General features: G+C 42.7%; 1 protein-coding gene across 1 annotated transcript in view; it reads left to right on the forward strand.

Annotated features, from left to right (window-relative positions):
• The window catches only part of C1_1H12orf50 (chromosome 1_1 C12orf50 homolog), a 68808-nt gene that overhangs the window by 36545 nt on the left and 13687 nt on the right, over positions 1–18576 (forward strand). Inside the window, exons 3-4 of the mRNA XM_078656536.1 lie at positions 6125–6349; positions 9844–9936. Of these exons, the coding sequence (XP_078512662.1) occupies positions 6125–6349; positions 9844–9936 (318 nt within the window). The remainder of the gene's footprint in view (positions 1–6124; positions 6350–9843; positions 9937–18576) is intronic.

An 18576-nucleotide genomic window follows, 5' to 3' on the forward strand; every position in this document is an offset into this window, starting at 1 on the left:
TGCTTGGAGTTTAGATTCAAGTTCACTGGGTGGGAACTTGAATTTCCTTGGAGGGAAGGGTTTGACATTTTTTTGGGGGGGGGGGGGTAGTAGGGGAGTGGTAATAATCTTAAACAGAATGAAGTGATGATGAATCCAGTCAATGGGAATGATGTTGGAGAGGGAGGCTAAGTCATTGTTGGAAATGATGGCATTGAGAGTGGCCCCTTTGGTGTGAGTAGGAGAGGTAACTAGTTGAGTAAGGTTGTTTATCTGTAGAAGATTAGTGAGGTGGTTTACTGTGGGATCATCAACATTGTTCCAATGGATGTTAAAATCTCCTAAAAAGAGGTTTTTGGAGTTAAAAAATGAGGATTATGTGATAAGGTAAGATAGCTCTTCAGCAAACAGAAGAAGATCGCTGGGTGGGTGGTAGATGTTATGTAGAAAAAGAGTGGAAGAACCCTGCACAGAGAGTTCACCCCCTATTCAGTCAGGTCTATCTTTCCTAAAAATAGAGTAATCGGGAGGGGTGAGTAAGTCTAGGATGGCCGTCGAGTGGTCATTAAGCCAGGTTTCAGTAAGAAAGGTTATGTCGATATCTTCACTGAGGATGTATGACGTTACAATGCACACTTTTGCAACGCATACCTTTACAACGCATTTTTTACAACGCAACATCCATTACAACCCATTCCATTACAACGCATGCCATTACAACGAAATTTTAAAAACTACATTTACAACACATTCCATTACAACGCATAATACCTTTACAACGCATACCATTACAACGCATAACATTACATTGCATGTTTGGTAAGTATTGGATAGTGTAGGGGTAAAAATTACTATTCTAACTCCAGGGGGTGCAACAGTAGGGTAAGTGTTGGATAGTGTAGGGGTAAAAATTACTATTCTAACTCCAGGGGGTGCAACAGTAGGGTAAGTGTTGGATAGTGTAGGGGTAAAATTACTATTCTAACTCCAGGGGGTGCAACAGTAGGGAAGTGTTGGATGGTAATGTTATGTGTTGTAATGGTATGCGTTGTAATGACTGAGTTGTAATGACATGCGTTGTAGTGGTGTGCATTGTAGTGTCATGCGTTGAATTGGTTGCGCTGTAATTGCATGCGTTGTAATGGATGTTGCGTTGTAAAAGTTTCGTTGTAATGGTAGTGCGTTGTAAAAGTTGCGTTGTAAAGGTTGTTTCCCCTTCACTGAGGATGGTTTCTGATATATCAGTCGAGTGTCGAACAGCCAAGCGGCAGTTGACAAGCATGCAGAAGAGGGGATTAGGGTTGTCTTTGCTGTGGGAGACATAGTGGATGGAGGTAAATTGGGCAGGGGGTCTGGGGGGGATGGGAGAAGAGGGGATTCGGATACCACCCAAAATCACAGGAATGCTGGAGTAATGGAGGGTGAGATCAGTAATTGAAGGATTGGGAAGGTAGGAATTGCAAAGATCAGTAAGGTCAGAGGAGGAGAGGTGGTTCATAGTGCGGAGAGGCAAAGGAGCTTGGCTGCGAAGGGGTGTGGTTCTCCATCGGTTGTTTGGGGTGATGTTTTGGAAGCAAGAACAGAGGAAAGCAGTACGATTCAGGAAAATCATGGAGTCGAGTACGTTCAGACTTCACGGTTGAGAGGCTGCGTTCAATGTTAGACAGTGTCCGGGCAATTAGATTGAGGGGGAATTCAGGTGAAGAGGGAAGGGTAGATACGTTATCGATATGGGGAGGAAGGCTGATGCGGAGGGAGGGGGAATAACGGGAGGGGCGTTAGAGAAGTGTTCAGGTTGTTGGGGAGCTCAGGTGAGGAGGGTAGAGTAGGTTTGTTGTCAGTCCGGGGAGTAAGACTGATGTGGATAGAGGGGGAATGACGGGAGGGGGAGTCAGAGGAGTGTTCAGTTTGATAAAAATGGAGAGGAATGGGTCATTCAAAGAGTCAGGGCATGAGGAAGGAGATGAAAAGAAGGGGAGAGGGATGTGTGGGGAAGTTAAGTCCATTTGAGGGGAGAGAGGGCAATTCAGATAGGGGGTTATTGTTGCAGGGGGATATAATCGGAATTTCAAGTTGTGGGGGAAGGGAGGTAGGAGAGAGGTTAAATGTAGTGAGAGGGGGTTGAGGAGGTTGGTTGCCAGCGAGGGAGGGAATTTGGGTGGCTGTGTTAGCAGTTGAGAAGTCTAGGAGGGAGGGCGTCAGCATCATGCGAGACGAAGAGAAGATAGGTGTGTCAGACAAATGGGCTGAAGAAGGGTTATGAGTTTTGATTGGATAGTAGTTTGGCAAGGGTAATGAAATGGTGCTCAAAGATGTTGAGGTGGTATTCAGAGGGTTGAATAAGGATATTACCAGTTTTGAAAATGGAAATGTCAATTTCGCAGGGAAAGACTGGGGATAAATACTTGCACTGACCAGAAATACTTTCCACCCATGAGGGAAGTGAGTCTTCCATAGCATGGCCCTACGAGTTTGAGGCCATAAACATAGAAACCTCTTACCTTGCATCTCAATCATGTTAAGATAAAGTTTTTATGTAAGTTGTGAAGATAGATGACTCACAACTTGAAGACTTTTTTAAACGTCATGAAATTCTCAAAGCTTGACTCTCATGACATTTAAAAAAGACTAGTAGATTCAGGGGCCTCTCATAGCAACAGGGACCTTCCGCAAAGTTGTGAGGCGAAGTGGGTGAACTGGTGCTCCTTGGCAGTCAGTGCCCATCAGAACCCTAACCCATGTTACATACTCTCTCATCTCTCTTGCCACTTGGACCTTTTCTAGCAAAATATAATGTTATGGTCTTTGTGTGTGAATGCTTCCCCTACTCACCATCTCCTGAGCACTGCTCCGCCAGCTAGCCCCCTACCCATCCCTTGATATAAATCTCTATAGTATATCTAGAAATCTGTTGCCTTTGAAAGGCGGGACTTCCTGTGACTGGAAAACAGCCTCATTGTGCAGGCCTACATTGGGGAAAATGTACTTCAACAAAGGTAGGAAAAGTCTGAAAACCTAGCCTGCCATCAGCTTAGTGAGGGTCCTAACTGAAAACTAAACTATTTAGTTACACAAATGAACTTCATCCTCATTGAAGAGTGCTTCACATGGTTCTCAGGGGCTTAGATTGGTCATTAGATTTAGGAGGCGTAAATCGGAAATTTCCCAACTAAAAAGCATTGGGCCTCAAGGGGAATGTGTGAGGTGACCACGGGTTCCTTGGCGCCCCCTTTCCCAAGTGAAGAGTCAGTGCTGATTTGCATTAGGTGGGCCTTGGTGGTGATTTAGAGTTTGGTGAACAGGTGCTCTGTTGCAACAGACACAAAGTACCCTGTCCGCCACACTTAAGTTCCACCCACCCCCAATTGTGATTCAGGCATACCACAAATTATCACAGATGGAATAAAATTTACTGTGTCAGTATAAATCTTCCTTCGACGGCCAGATGGTGTAAGAGCTATCGGATGTAAACCATCCTGGTGTGCACCCTGTTTAGAGTGCACTGTCAGATAGCTTTTTTTGTTATACTTTCCGTCACCACTAGGTATATCCAGGGGCCAGTAAAAAAAAATAATACTACCCCTACCCCGTGGGAGAAAACAGGTGTGGGGGTCACTAGTTATTTTTATTAAACAAACTCCCATTTTGGGAGTTTGGTTTTGAAAAATAAAAGATTTTCAAAAAAGTTTGATGGTCAGACGAAGTTTGACAGAGCCAACCATTTATACTTTTCCTACATTGATAGGAACCACAATGACGGCAGTTCCTGCCAATGTACAGAGATGTCTGCCTGGCTGTCAGACATCTCTGGAATGGAGTGAAGGCAGTAACGTCCTCCACCATATATGGCAGCGTACCACGGAAGATCTAACTTGCAGAGGGTGCGGCATGACAACTGAAACACTAGAGCACGTGGTTTGCTTATGCCCCGCACTTACGTCCCAACGTAGACGTAAACTCAGAGCAGAGGTGAACAGGTTGGGTGTTCGGACCTGTAGACAGGCAATTATCACCTCTCTGTGCCCAGAAAACATAGCTCTGAATATCGCCTTTACAACATATATTTGGGATGCTTATCGCATCTTTACAGCAAAGGCGGAAGGAGCAGCAATCCCCCGCGCTGTCCCGTCCAGTGACCCAACCCAAGCTGCATTTTAGCCTTTAGCTAAAAAAAAAAAAAAAAGAAGAATAAAATTATGAGTCTTGGGGCTAGATGTAGGTAATTCTTATTTACCACTTCTTAAATACCGAATTTTACAGATTTGGTATTTAAGAAGTGGTAAAATAGAGGGGGGGATGTAGGTATTTCAGAATCGGTAAATACCGAATCGTTAAGATTCGGTATTTACCGATTCTGTAAATACCGATTCGGTAATGCCCATTGATTCCTATGGGCCCTGAAGCCCATAGGAATCAATGGGCAATACTGAATCGGTGTTTACTGATTCGGTAAATACCGATTCCAGCAAGGGTGCAGGGGGTGTCACTTTGACACCCTCTAGCACCCCAAAGACGGGCATGTGTGCCATGTGGCACGCAGACATGCCCTATGGGCATGTCTGTCTGTCACATGGCTAGGTGTGCATGCACACATGTGCATGCACACCTGGATTCGGTATTTTACCACCCAATTGGATTGGGTGGTAAAATACCGAATCTGTAAGGCCTTAGGGACTCTGTAGAGTCCCACCTACATCTGGCCGTTACCGAATCGGTAAAAATACCGATTCGGTATTTTACAGAATCTGTAAATTTACCGATTCGGTAAATTTACTGAATCTGTAAAAATGGCCCCCTACATACCAAATACCCATTTACAGGTGGGGGAATTGATGTACTGGCGTTTAACAACTAAGGGCCAGATGTAGGAGGCCATTTACCGACCGGTAACGGCCGATTTCGGCCGTTACAGGTCGGTAAATGGCCTCCTACATCTGGCCCTTAGTTGTTAAACGCCAGTACATCAATTCCCCCTGCTCTTTTGCTAAGTGTTATCGCTGCCTAATACTCAATTTTTTAATTTTTAAGGTGTAATATAAATCGAGTAACAGGTGTCGATAGATTTTTACTGTTCAACTGTGAAAAAATATGTTTTGACGTTTTTTTTAATTACAATGTACCGATTTGTGGATTCAATTTGTAATGCTTTTAAGGATATTTTTCTTTTATCCAAATAGAGAGTTTATGAGTCCTCCGCCACCCTCTTGGCTTTTACTCGATCTTCTAAATCCTGAATCAGGTCCTCATTCAAGGTGTACTTCAATGGGTGCAGTTTAGCTACTTTTTTGTATACCGGTCCCTGAGGAGCATGTTTACAAATTCCATGTCACAATTCATCACAGCAAATGAAGTTGCTGCATTGCATTGCATTACCTAAAGTAAGCAGCACTGTGACATATTTCAAAGAAATGGCTCATGTTTTTTTTCTACATGCACTGACACACTTTAGCAGCCTTTTGCCAATGCAGGCACCCTTGTGACATAGTGCCAGGGAGTCTGCGTTATGGTCAGGAGAGTTTTTGTACAGGAAGGTGTAACTTCCTACACAAAATAGATCCTTCAAAGCTTTTTCCACTTTGCATGTGTGCTGCAGAATGCTTTTCTGTAAACATCGGAATATGCCTTTATGTAACTCAAATATCTGCTCAATAATGCTCCTTATTTGCCTGTGAGCAGCATTGGCCCTACTTTGTGTAGATGTCCGGGAGAGATAGTATGGAGTCCTGATTGATGGTCTTAATGCATATGCATTGCAACTTGAAAATTAACACAGCTGTTTTAGAATTTACGAGTTACCCAATTGTGACCACTAAATTTAAATTGTAGATAGAATTACCGAACAACTATCCCCCTTCAATGCAGCACACATGCAAAGAGGAAATTACAAGGATATATAAAGAAATTTCTCTTTGTTACGCCATCATCAGGCAAGCGCACTGTTTTGGCGCAACGCATGTTTACAACTCTTTGTGGTGTATCTGCTGCTTACTCTGTTGCAAAGAATAATCACCCAGTTTTGATGGTGTTCCAATAATAAGTTGTTATCGTATCAAAAAAACACAAAGTGGATCTGTCACTAGTATTGCATTCAGGTCCACAAACATAGGGAGCTGTTCTTGAAATAGAATGTTTCTTCTTTTTTTAGACTTACTGATCCGTAATTGCAAAGGAAAAGTAGTTTGTCAAAGATTTGAAGAAAGAAGTGATCAAAACAAATCACCACAGAACTTTAACAATAATCATTCTCAGAAAGGTTCTACGAGGAGCCCTCATCAAAAAACATTATTGCCAAACAAGCCAACACCTGCAACAAGTGTCACTAGCTTGAGAGAGAAGATGTCAGATGAACAAAATCCCAATGCTTATACAGGTAACTTTTTACATTCATATGTTTCATTGAATAATGTATTTTGGCACTGTGTGTCTTGAAACGTTAAGTTGTTGAAATGAATTATAGGGCATATAAAATGCATATGGAAAGGGACAATAAACGCACAACCGAATGGAGAGTAAGTTATTTGGCATGCATTATACCTACAGACGTTTATAGTCTTTCGTTAGTATGTAAAACACATGCAGGAACAGTCATAGAAAAATGCATGGGCTCAAATCTGCTAAGGTATTTTGCTGGCGCTAGTGAGATGCAATGCAATTCAGAGCAGCTCAAAGCAACACATTCTATGTGCTGTCCATGACAAAAAAATGGTTAGCGCTGGAAGGGTGACATTTTCACAGCACAAAAACACTTTGCGTCTGTTTGCGTCAAGTGGGCATTACTGGCGCGGTTCAAAGCAAACATCTATAGCTTTTGATGAAAATCCCGATTTTCTAAGATAACTAGACTAGACTGACTTGACTGTGCATCGAAATCTAATGCCCACTTGAAGCAGGTGCAAGATATGGAAAGTATATGCATTTCTCAAAGAAAATGAAGTATGGCATGCAAGCTGCAGGGCCAGCACACAACCACTGTGGGAAACATTCAGAGTTTATACAAATTTGACCTGAAGGGTAAACCACCAGGACAGCGAATGCTCACCTTTGGGACATGGTGCGCGATCATGTAAGGCAGCCTGTTTGTGCAGCCGGTAGATGACAGCAGCAGCAGAGTAATCTCTTAGATACGGCACTGTGCTGTGCGTTCTCACTTGCGCAATGCACCACAGCTAAGCTGGATGCGGGGCTACTGTACATAACAATTAGTAAATCTGGGACCTGATTTTAAAGACGCGAGTATGGTAGCTCTGTTGGTGTGGTACGGAAAATGTCACACGCTGGTACAGTGGACACATACTTTTTGATTACAGCGCTCCAAGATGGCAGAGAGGACGTAGTCCGTCTCGGCTCCGCTGCCACCGAGATTTTCAATAAAGATATGTAGGCAAAATATCCCAAATTTATCAAGGTCCGACACAGCACTGATCTCGGCAAACCCGTAGCTTCCCCTGTCTCAACTTGGGGGGAGAAACAACATCAGGAGACCCAGCAATGTTGCATAGCTGCCAAGGTTTCAGATTGCCATGTGTGACATTTTAAACATTTCAGTGAAATTGTGAGTGACATTCGAACGACTATGAGTGACACTTTGTCGCGAGCGAAAATCATGCAATGAAGACTAGGGACACTTATAAATATCAGAAATTAAAGACATTTGAGCAACAAGAAACTCCAAGAACTTCTTGAAACTGCTGCAGAGCACCAGAAATGGAAGGACACTAGTGGCAAAAGACGCACCGGCACCCGCAGTCTAAAGATAATACCTCAGCCTCAAGTGAAGTACTCTGGCACCCAAGGATGGCAAGATAGAGCAGCCATGCGGCCTGCTGAGATTACTGTCTGCAGAATTAAATGAAATCTGAGATCTCTTGCAGATGTAAACCTGAAGGATGACGAGACAGAGCAGCCCTGCGCCTGCAGATACTGTGTCTCAATTAATTATCAGATCAATGCGTGGTGCGCTCCGCGCTGTGAAGTAATCATGTTACAACTGATGATAGCGGACAAGAGGCCTCTGAGGAATGATGACGCACATCGTATCTCCCCCCCCCCCCCTTCCCCTCCTGCCCGGCGGGCCCCAGAGCAGAGAGACCCGTAGTCTGTGATGATAAATAAACCCAGTTATTCAGGGCACACATGATTAGGGTGAGGAGACAAAGCAGCCCTGCGGCCGGGCCTGCAGATTTAGTGGGATTAAATCAGATCTGCTGATAAACCAGGCTCACTCAGAAGGATGATGACACAGAGCAGCCCTGCCTGCAGATTTTAAACTAACTTGATTATGTGTGTCAGACTGAAATAATTAATCGGAGATTATGAGACTGTGCGTGCCGCAAAGCACTAATTAAACTGTGTACACTAAAGTCTGCCTGGCGCGCAGCACGTAATGTTGGCAAACTTATCCAGGAGACCAGCAGACACCCCCTCCCCCACCCATAGAGACTCGTTGGGAAGCAGCTACAAGGCCTGCCTGACCATAAAATGGTTGGATCTGCGCACTTAAAGCTGGATCTGCTCACTTGAAGCCTCCCCCTCCCAGAAGCAATTGGCGCAGATATCATCTAAAATAGCAGGGATCGGAGGGGGGAGATTATCGTCCACCCCCCTGTTCACATTTGCGGACTCTGCCTACTTGTGTGGCCCAGCACAACCTGTATCCAGCATGCTGCTTCCCTCACCACCATCCGACCTTCTACCCCATGGACATCTCCAACTCGATGGATCCCTCCAGACCCAAGACCCTTGAGTGCAACACCACCTGAACACCTGGCTGAACGATGGCAAGAATTTCCTGCTCTGTAAATATGCAATATTTAATTGTCCAAGCCTAATCGCTGATAAAATATTATATGAGTGAATTTGCAATTTGTATATATTTCTATCTCTAACCACTAGTATATGTAGTAGACTTTTGTACTTACTACCATTCCTATGTAGAGTTTATCTTTTTGTATCTCTTTCTTGAGTGACTTTACAACTTGTACATTTGCAATTTTCCCTCCTTTCACTCCACTTGTACATTTGCAATTTTTGTCCTGTCTATATCTATTATCTAATTTATGTAATCCAAAGTCCTTATGTAACGCAACTGGTTCTTTTGTAAAGCGCTCTGACATGTTTGGGTAATGTTTGCGCTATATAAAATCGCATTAAATAAATAAAATAAGTAAAATACTTGGGTTCAGAACTGGAAGACTGCAGCCAATCTCTGTGGTGGCTATAATTCAAAATTACGTATCAAACCTTTGTGAAAATGCTATCTGGCCAAATGGGCTTTATTTGGGAAGGGTTAATTTACAGAAAGGTGTTTTAAAGTGATTACTTTAAAAATACTCAGTATAACATCCAGAAGGTACATTTTGATCTAACCTAATTGCCAGCCTATTCTATAGACCTACTTTCTGTTGTAATAACTACAATAAAATCTGAGTGAATCTTCGATTTCTCACAAACATTCATCAGAAGTCAAGGTCTGCCAGAGTCAAACAGGGACACATTATTTGTATAGGTCTATCTGTAAAAAAAAGAGTTTGAAAGTGTAAACAAAATGCATATGTATGTTTTGGGACCGTATTATTTTTCGGAAAGGTAAATATTGTAATGGGGTGATATTTCCAGGGTGAAAATAAGATATTAAACAGAGATACATGGAATAATCTTTCTCAACATATATGATTATCCTGTGTATTGATCTTCAGATCGGATGGTAATATTCACACGGACATTGACATTTGAGATCCCAAGAGCATGTGGTAGAACGTTAGTGCGTTTAATTCATTACAATTAAAACCTTCCTTCTAGGAAAGCAAAGCAATACCGTTGATTAAATGGTTTGCTAAATATTAATGCATGTTTATATATTTTTAGGGCATTCAACGTTCCCGACCAATAATGCTCAAAGATGGAGGAAAAGAGTACAATCTACAATTGCACCGTCAAAAAACGACAAACCACATTATGGTAAGTAACACTTATTCTTTTGTTCCACGCCTAATGTGTTTTAAGTTAATTTAAACATGAATAGCGAAGCTTTCTACAAACAAATTTGTAGATACACATTCCAATTATGGTTTTCTTTGTTTGTTTTGTTGGAAGAATTCAAACCGAGGAACAAAGGGGGATATTTGCTAAATAAAGTACAAACAACACATTTTTAGTGAAAAAACATATGACAAGAAGCCACAAAATGATCAGTATCAAAATTTAGTAAAGAAGGGGGATCATAACGGTAATAAATAAAAGCTAAACACCCATGTCAAGCACTCATTTCATGAACAGCAAGCCTTTCGCCCATCCAGAGCCTGACTGGGTCCCACATCTGGCTCAACCTCCATCTACGTGCATCATCCTCTAACAAAGTCCTCCCCAACAGGCAGATGTTCAGAAGTTCCCTCCACCAGTTCCAGGGATTGGAGGAGGGGGGGCACTCAAGAGCCAACACCTGTCTGGCCAAAAAGATTGAAAATAATATAAGCGAGCTACGGGTTCAGGGATCACCGAAGCATGATCAACTTCGAGTCCCACACTACCCATAGATTTGGGAATGCTTTTAGTTTTCCCAAAAATGAAAGCCTAGAAAGAATGCAGGGTAGGACAAGAATCAAAGTCATGAACCACATCGGCCCCCTCAAGCCTACAGTGAAAGCAGCAATTATCTGCTGGAAGTTTCATGACCCTAGGGTGGTAGGGAGTGTAGGAGAAATCATTGATGCACTTAATATGATGATCCTTAATGCTCGACACATTAAAATCCGTCTGTGCCAGGGAGTTATTGTCTCATGTCCCCAGCTGTTACCTCCGATTTCAGGAGCTTGCTCCATTTTAGCGCCGGGACACTCCCAAGTAGGCGTGCGCTCTACAAACTAAATATAACATAACATAACATAACATAACATTTGTCCCCCCTCTGCTGAAAAGGATTAACCACAAGAAAGCGTGCGAAAAAATAGATTAACTTATTGACCAAACCAATATTTCACTTCACTGGAGCTTTCATTACTAATTCTAGCAGGGGATTGTCAGAGCAGCTAATCTGGTCATTATTAACACTGGAAATAAAATGTTGTATGTCCACATATCTATAAAAACCAGTACGAGGAAATGAAAACTACTGCTGCAGATCCTCAAAAGAGAGGAAGTCTCCCCACTCAAACAACTGACCCAAGATAAAAAATCAGGTCTTCGCCCAGTTTTCCCGAAAACATTCATTGTGAGAAGTTAGCCTGGCATATGATGTCCACTATTCTAGTGTGTTAAGTATCTTTTCTTACTTCGAATATTTTGAGTCAATTGTCTATCATCAGACTCCTAAGTGTCCAACCAGACAACTTAAATGGAAGTAAATTACAAAGGATCAAAGAAACAAAGCACACGAGTGGTCCTATTCGTATAAAATCAATTTATCTGAAAACACATTGAAAATTAAGAAGGGTACATTTAGATAAGGTAAATATCAGCAAGTGACGTTATGAGAAAGATGTACAAATGAATTTAGACAAACAGTTCATAACCTGTGTCTACTCCTGGGAAAATAATAAAGCCAATATTATCATAGCATCAATAAATATTGCTTGAAGAGAATTGAAATTCTCATGGAGATGACGGGACTGTCGACGTTTCGCTCTGTGTGGCATCAGTCCATTAGACCATCCTCAGGACAAATAACTTTTTGCAAGTAAAAGACCTTCTAATAAATTTACAAGGTGACACAATTAACCTTGAGTCAAAGTAACGGCAACCAACAGCGTATAGATCACTTATCGCATTAAATAATCAATTTACAGGCGTATGCCTGGACGAGTTACTGCCGGAATCGCTAGTGCTTGGAACTTTTTGGCAAAATAATAATTATAGAAACTTGTTTTGACCACATCTTCTGAAGAATAGATGAAGACCCGTTGACGGCTTTGTAAATTGATTACTTAATACGATAAGTGATCTATGCGCTGTTGGTTGCCGTTACTTTGAGTCTCCATGAAAATTTCCATTCTCTTCAAGCAGCAATATATTATTTGCTTTATTATTTTCCCAGGAGTAGATGCAGGTTATGAACTGTTTGTCTAAATTCATTTGTACATCTTTCTCATAACGTCACTTGCTGATATTTACCTTATCTAAATTGGAGCCACCTCGCTTCAACCGGAATCAGCGTCAGCGATATCAGCACCCCCACTAGGGTGACCTCCAGCACAGCTAACGCCAAGACCCGTAAGCTCAACCGTAGTGCCACAAAATCAACTCCAGGGAATAGAGATATAAGAGAATTTCTGCATCGCACACCATCCACAATAAGCGAACCCAGCGGGGCTCTGAACTTTCAACCGACCTCATGTTTGGGAAAACTAACTGGGAATATAGATACGCCTATGGAGGATGGGAAAACCCCAAGCCCCAATGCTCCGAGGCGGTCGGTCATTCCACTCTCACCCAAAATAATCTTTCTACAAGGGGGAGGAACTCCATAATCTTCGACATTAAACATGGCCATTCCCAGACCCACCAACAGAAGCTCAGTTACTTTGCCACCCTTACAGCTGGAAGATCGCAATCTGAGCCTCACAACACACGGAAAGACTGCGGCCCATGAAATCAACAGGTCCTATGAAGCCACTGGAGCTAAAACTCCCAGACTCCCCGCCACCCCACTAAATCAACCCGCGAACCTGATAAAACCCTGTACCCAGGCACAAGATAAAGAGGCGCAATTTCCAAGCCCGAAGAGAGGAGGGGCGGATAAGGACGAAAAGCATCCTCTGATTGCAAATCACTTAACACTGATTCACGAGGCCCTTATCTCAATGGCAAATGCAGCAATACTGCATGCAGACAAGCTTGATGCCCAAATTAACATCTTACAAATAGCCGCGGGATTGATTTCCGGGATAAACTCAAAATTGGACCACCTGAACTCATTAATACATAGAGCTCAGGACAGTACAACCCTAATACCAAAGCCAGAAACATGTGGCTGCAGCCCCATACTGCTCAACTTAGAAAAACTACCAAACATAATGAGCACTCTAATTGAGGATCTTAAGACTGAAGCTAGCAAGTACCAGAAGACATCAGCTGTACAGCAAATCGCAGATGCGCCTTTTAATAATAAAACACAAAATAAACTCACAAGCTGGCGGCACAGATGGCCTCCAAGAAGCGAAGAACCTGGGCATTGGGCCTTTGGAAACTGAAACAGAACCCAGCCCCACTCGCGATATCAATCAGGAAACTGACCACACACTTAAACCGGCTTCCCCAGAAACTCAGAATTTATCTAGAAAAAACAAGAAAAAACTAAGAAAACTTAATAAGCAGAGAAAAAACAATCCTTACACTAATAGCACAATCAGGCACTGGCTACTGCCTGCTAACCAGAAGACTGCCATTCATACTGACACCCAAAAGGCGACCTGCCCCCTAGCCACTGACAAAATGAAAGGAAAAACCGCGGAAGTGCTGAAAGTAATAAAATCCACCAACCTCCTCATCAGCCCGAGTATACCTGACCCGGCACCGAACGAACAAAAACAAGCGGACCCACAAGGACACAATTTCGGGGAAACAACTCAGGCCTCACCAGGAGATCGCGAAGCCTGCCTTGAAAGCTATCAGCCTCGCGAAAAAACAAAGATAATAATTGGAGGAATGACCCAAGCACCTCAAGACATTAAAAACACCATCAACCCTCCTATAATGTCGGAACAAGTCCTGAGTGCACCCCAATGCACTCTTGTAGCTAACTTTGAGTCCAACGGGAACTGGGCTGTGAACCCCAGGCCAGCTAGCCCACCTACTCAGATGACATCACAGCAGACAAAATGTCTACTAAATCAGGGCCCAGTACGCCTGACTAACACGGCAAATGCAATCGCCACCTGCACAAAGGCCGAAACAACAAAGGGTGCTCTTCCGGACTACAATCCAACTCACACAACCCCCAGGACAGGAAAATACTGCTATATCCTGAATACGCCTCACAGGGCAAGTGGGACATCCTCAATCGCAGCAATTTTCTAACACTCTGTGCAAACATCCCCGGCCTGGAAGGGTTAAAAACCACGGACATCGAGACTGTCTCCTTTTTCAGCTCAGACTCCAACGAGCCAAACGAGACTACAGAGCTCACTTTTGCCAGTACAAGCATGGCAGAGGTCCTGAAGAGAAACCGTCCGCTACTGGAAAGTTGGGGCTTAACAATAAAAACCCAGCCAGCATTAAAATACCCCTCAATTTTAAAAACATGCCACTCCATGACTGGCATAGACACCCGGGAACCGACTATTGGGAGGAACTCAAGCATGAACGCCCTGCCTGGCCGCATTCGACACGTGAGATCCATTCTCCAGGGGAGTAAAGGCGGCACGCACACAGGCCTAACTAATGAAACCGCTATTAAAATAACAACAAATCCGGGCCAGGGAAAACGCTCCTGCTCAATTAGGGGGTGCGCAAGTAAAGACTGGTCTTGGCTGCCACAAGCTTTAAATTCCAGCTCCTAACATCCACCCCCTTGGAAAAAAGGGTCAAATTCAGCATTGCTCGACAACCGGCCAGAACACTCACACAAATCAACCACCGACCATCAAGAGATTGAATATCTTGACCTGGAATGTTGCTGGGATTACAAAGCTTCTCCAAAACCACACTGCAGTAACTTTTCTGGAAGAGGCAGACATAATCTGCATTCAAGAGACTTGGGAGACAAAACTGCCATCAATAAGAGAATATGCAGAATATGGCAAACCAGCCACAAAGACGAATACATTTGGAAGGCCTTCTGGAGGGATAGCCATTTACATCAAGCTTTCGCTGAACCTTGAATTTATGGAAATAAAAGACTTACCAAATATGTTCTTGGCGGGCATCCTGAAAGGTCCCTATTCGTCCGACGGGCCATGCCCAATCCTGGTAATTAACATCTACCACAACCCGCATGGACTCACAGCTAAGGACAACCTGCCCACATTAATAAATCAGCTCGAAGCACTGTTATTACAACACCCTTTATTAGACTGCATCATCCTTGGCGACCTCAATATACACAATATAGGGATTACCACCAAACACAATCACCACTCTGGAGCCACTAATGCACTTAATGCTTTATTAAAATCTTACAATCTGGCAACAGCTCACTTTGTCCTCTTAAACAACAAACCTGGGGCTTTTATTGCCCCAACATACAACAATCAAACAACAATTGATTATATTATTTTAAGTGACAAACTACAACTCCTGATGTCAAACTACACAGTGCACCAGCAAAATGAAAGTGATCACGCTGCTCTAACCTTCTCACTGATTCTGACAGCAGAAATTTGCCACAGGATACATTGCATTGGGGCCCCAAACGGCGATTATTTGTCACTTGTTTCCCCTTCGTCTCACTGTCTGGAAGCAATACACAAAAATGAACTGCCAGCTACACCTAGTTATGTGACCCAGGATATAGGCTGCAGTCACCAAATGGTTAGTCCAAGAAAATGTCTACTTTCTAAAAATGGCATTTTGAGAATTGTGACTTAAAATCCAACTTAACCATTAAAGAGGGTTTTCAATTTCAATTCTTTAGACACCAAACTCAACAATCCTTCTTGCTCCCATTTGAATCACTCATTGTATGTAATACAGCAACCCAGTGTTTTCCTATGGGAGAGGTAGGCCTTGCAGTAGTGAAAAATGAATTTAAGAGATTTTCACCACCAGGACATGGAAAACTTAAAAGTACATGTCCAACTGTTTAAATGCACTGCACCTGCCATCTGGGCTGCTTTTGGCCAACCGTAGGAGTGACTTATATGTATAATAGGGAAAGTTTAGGCCTGGGAAAATTTGTATTTTGTCAGGTAGGAATGGCAGTTTATAACTGCACACCCAGGCTGCATTTGCAGGCCAGAGACATGGTTAAAAAGCCTTTTCAACTGGGTAGCACAGTAAGTGCTGCAGGTGCACTCGTAGCATTTAATTTTCAGGCCTGGGTACATGCAGTACCAGTTGGGTGTAAGCCACTGTTATGTGTTTTGCGGAGAAGGCTGAGCCCGACACTGACCTAGGGCTGTAATATGGTTACGTTGCAATTTCCTTGTTTGCCCCACAGTACGCCTCTCAAAAGGTGCACCCTGCGTACAAAGGAAAGTGCACTGTATTACAATATATGCTGTGGCCTCCAGGGCAGCTATAAACTCACTCTGCCCTGGCTGGCGGCATCGCATTCACTGTGAAATTCGGAGCAGCTGTTTGAAGGCTGCTCCATATTTCACTGTGCACGCGGCAAACCTCTTGCACTTTCAAGGAGATTAGAGATCCCATTGCAAGCAGGTGCAGTAATTGACTGCACCCGCTTTCAGGGGGATGTTTGAGGTATCCGTGGGATCTGGTTTCTCCCCCCATGACAGTTGCCTTTAAAAGGAGCACTAAAGGTACACCACATTTTTGTGGCACACTTTCAGTGCACCTCTTAAAGGCATGTTTGCCTCTGCGCCCACGTCAATATTACGATGCAGAAGCTAAGTTATTCTGTCATTTGCATGGGGCCACACTTCCATTCAAGTGAGTGGATGCCCTCTCATAATAGCGCCAGCACAACATGTGCACCAGCGCTATCTGTATTACAGATGGGGACGCACAAGCCATTGTGCCCGGGGTGCCCAAAGCTGGCACAGATGCCCATTGTGTGCCTAGTGCACAATTTATAATACGGGCCCTGATGCACTTTGATAACCCTTACATCCAGCCTTGGGTCAGTTGGAGATTTTCAGAAAGTAGTAGCAGCGATCAAGGTAAATATATGGTTATATAAATAAAATGTCATGTCATGGACTACTGGCCCCTCTTTGGCCAATAGTCCGAGAACAACCACTACAGGGGAAGCTAAAATGTCCCTCCTCTTTGTATTACTCAGCGCTTGAAATATACCTCCCAAAAACATATTTAAGCTATTACAGGACCAGAGTATATGTAACCAGTCCTCTGGCCAATACAGTAAACATTTTTCAAAGTCCACTGTGTAATGTGAAGTAGCCATCCTTTGAAAAATGTCATGCATTGAAAATTAGCCTCTCTAAGACTTGAATAGCTGTAAATCGAAATAACATTACTATTGAGCTTCTCCTAACTGTATTGCGCTATACAGTTCCCATTGTAATCTCATCCTTTCCAAGGTTGACTCTGGATTCGTGTGCAGCTCTTTATAACAGAGGCAAAGTTTTAAATGAGATTTTTCTACATTAAACTGCTTGTTCATCGGACTCCAAGAAGAGCTTATATCTGCCCCCACCAGATTTTGTAAAAATTTTCTTATTTGGGCGTTCATAAAAATGAAAATGCACATGGAGTTGTTTTTCTAAGAGGTTTTCAAAAGATTTTAAACTAGCCCCTTCGTAAAAATCCCCTATTTTTATAATTGATAAATCAGCCAATTTGTTTATTGTTCCAGGGGTCAAACTAAGTGAAAAATGGCAACAATGCCACAGAGGTGCTTCGGAATTTGCAATGAGGATTTAATATTTCAAAAAATAAATTGTGCTCATATTCCAGATAAAATGCAAATATTTGCATCTTACTTTCTCAGCGATTCGGGGGGTTTAACCAGCTGGGGTCCAATATATCATAATTCTTCAACATCAGATGAATAATCAAGTAGTCAAAATTGGCACTTTGGATAGAACAATTACGCAATTGTAAAATAAAAGAAGCCATGTGATATAACCAAAAGTCTGGAAACACCAGACTGCCCTCATCCTTACACATTTGTAGCACTTTCAGCTTAACCCGGGGAAACTCTAATTCCAAACAAATGATGTCAGAGTGCGCTCCATTTTAACAAAGATAAATTCACAGGAGATAGCCTTGAAAAAGAATAAAATCATAGGTAAAATAGACATTTTATTCAATGCTATACAGTAGATAATTGATGGTTATAGGCCCCTCCATCCTTCCAGAAAGTTGAAAGCCTTCCTCATCACTGGGTTATAATTATTATGAAACAATTCCCCAGATTCCAATGCTTGTTGGACCCTAGATATAATTTCGGACCATCTTTGTAATTATTTAAGGCTGTAGGGAGGACTGCTGGAGAAGTGTTACACAGTAAACATTCTCTCTTTGCCTCATTGATGTTATCTCCACCCAACTTTGTAAACGATGAGTTTGTCCGCAAGGCCAAATCTATAGTAGTAAGGCAATGTCGTTGGCGTACAGTTAAAATATTTTTATTTTGTTGAATAAGCTGGGCTAGGGGTTCAGTAAAATGGGAAAATAATAACAGAGAGAGCGGGTACCCTTGACAAGGGCCTCGTTTTAAAATTATCTGACCTACTAGAATGTTATTAATAATCAACGTTTATGTCGTCCCTTGATATACTGTGCCAAAGGACCTAATGTGATGGGGTGGAAATTGGAAGTTACCCGGAATTTGTAATAAGCAGATCCAAAGCTTTTTTGGCATCCACTAAAATAATTACAGCCGGGTTAGCATCAGCTGTTATCACATCAGTAAATTTATAGGGGCATATTAGCAAGAACCTCGTTAAAATTATCGCCGTTTTAGCGACAGGAAACTGCCGCTAAAACGTCGATAATGGGCTGGCTTCTCTACTCCCTTCG

Source organism: Lissotriton helveticus, chromosome 1_1, assembly GCF_964261635.1.
Source record: "Lissotriton helveticus chromosome 1_1, aLisHel1.1, whole genome shotgun sequence".
Lineage (NCBI taxonomy): Eukaryota > Metazoa > Chordata > Amphibia > Caudata > Salamandridae > Lissotriton > Lissotriton helveticus.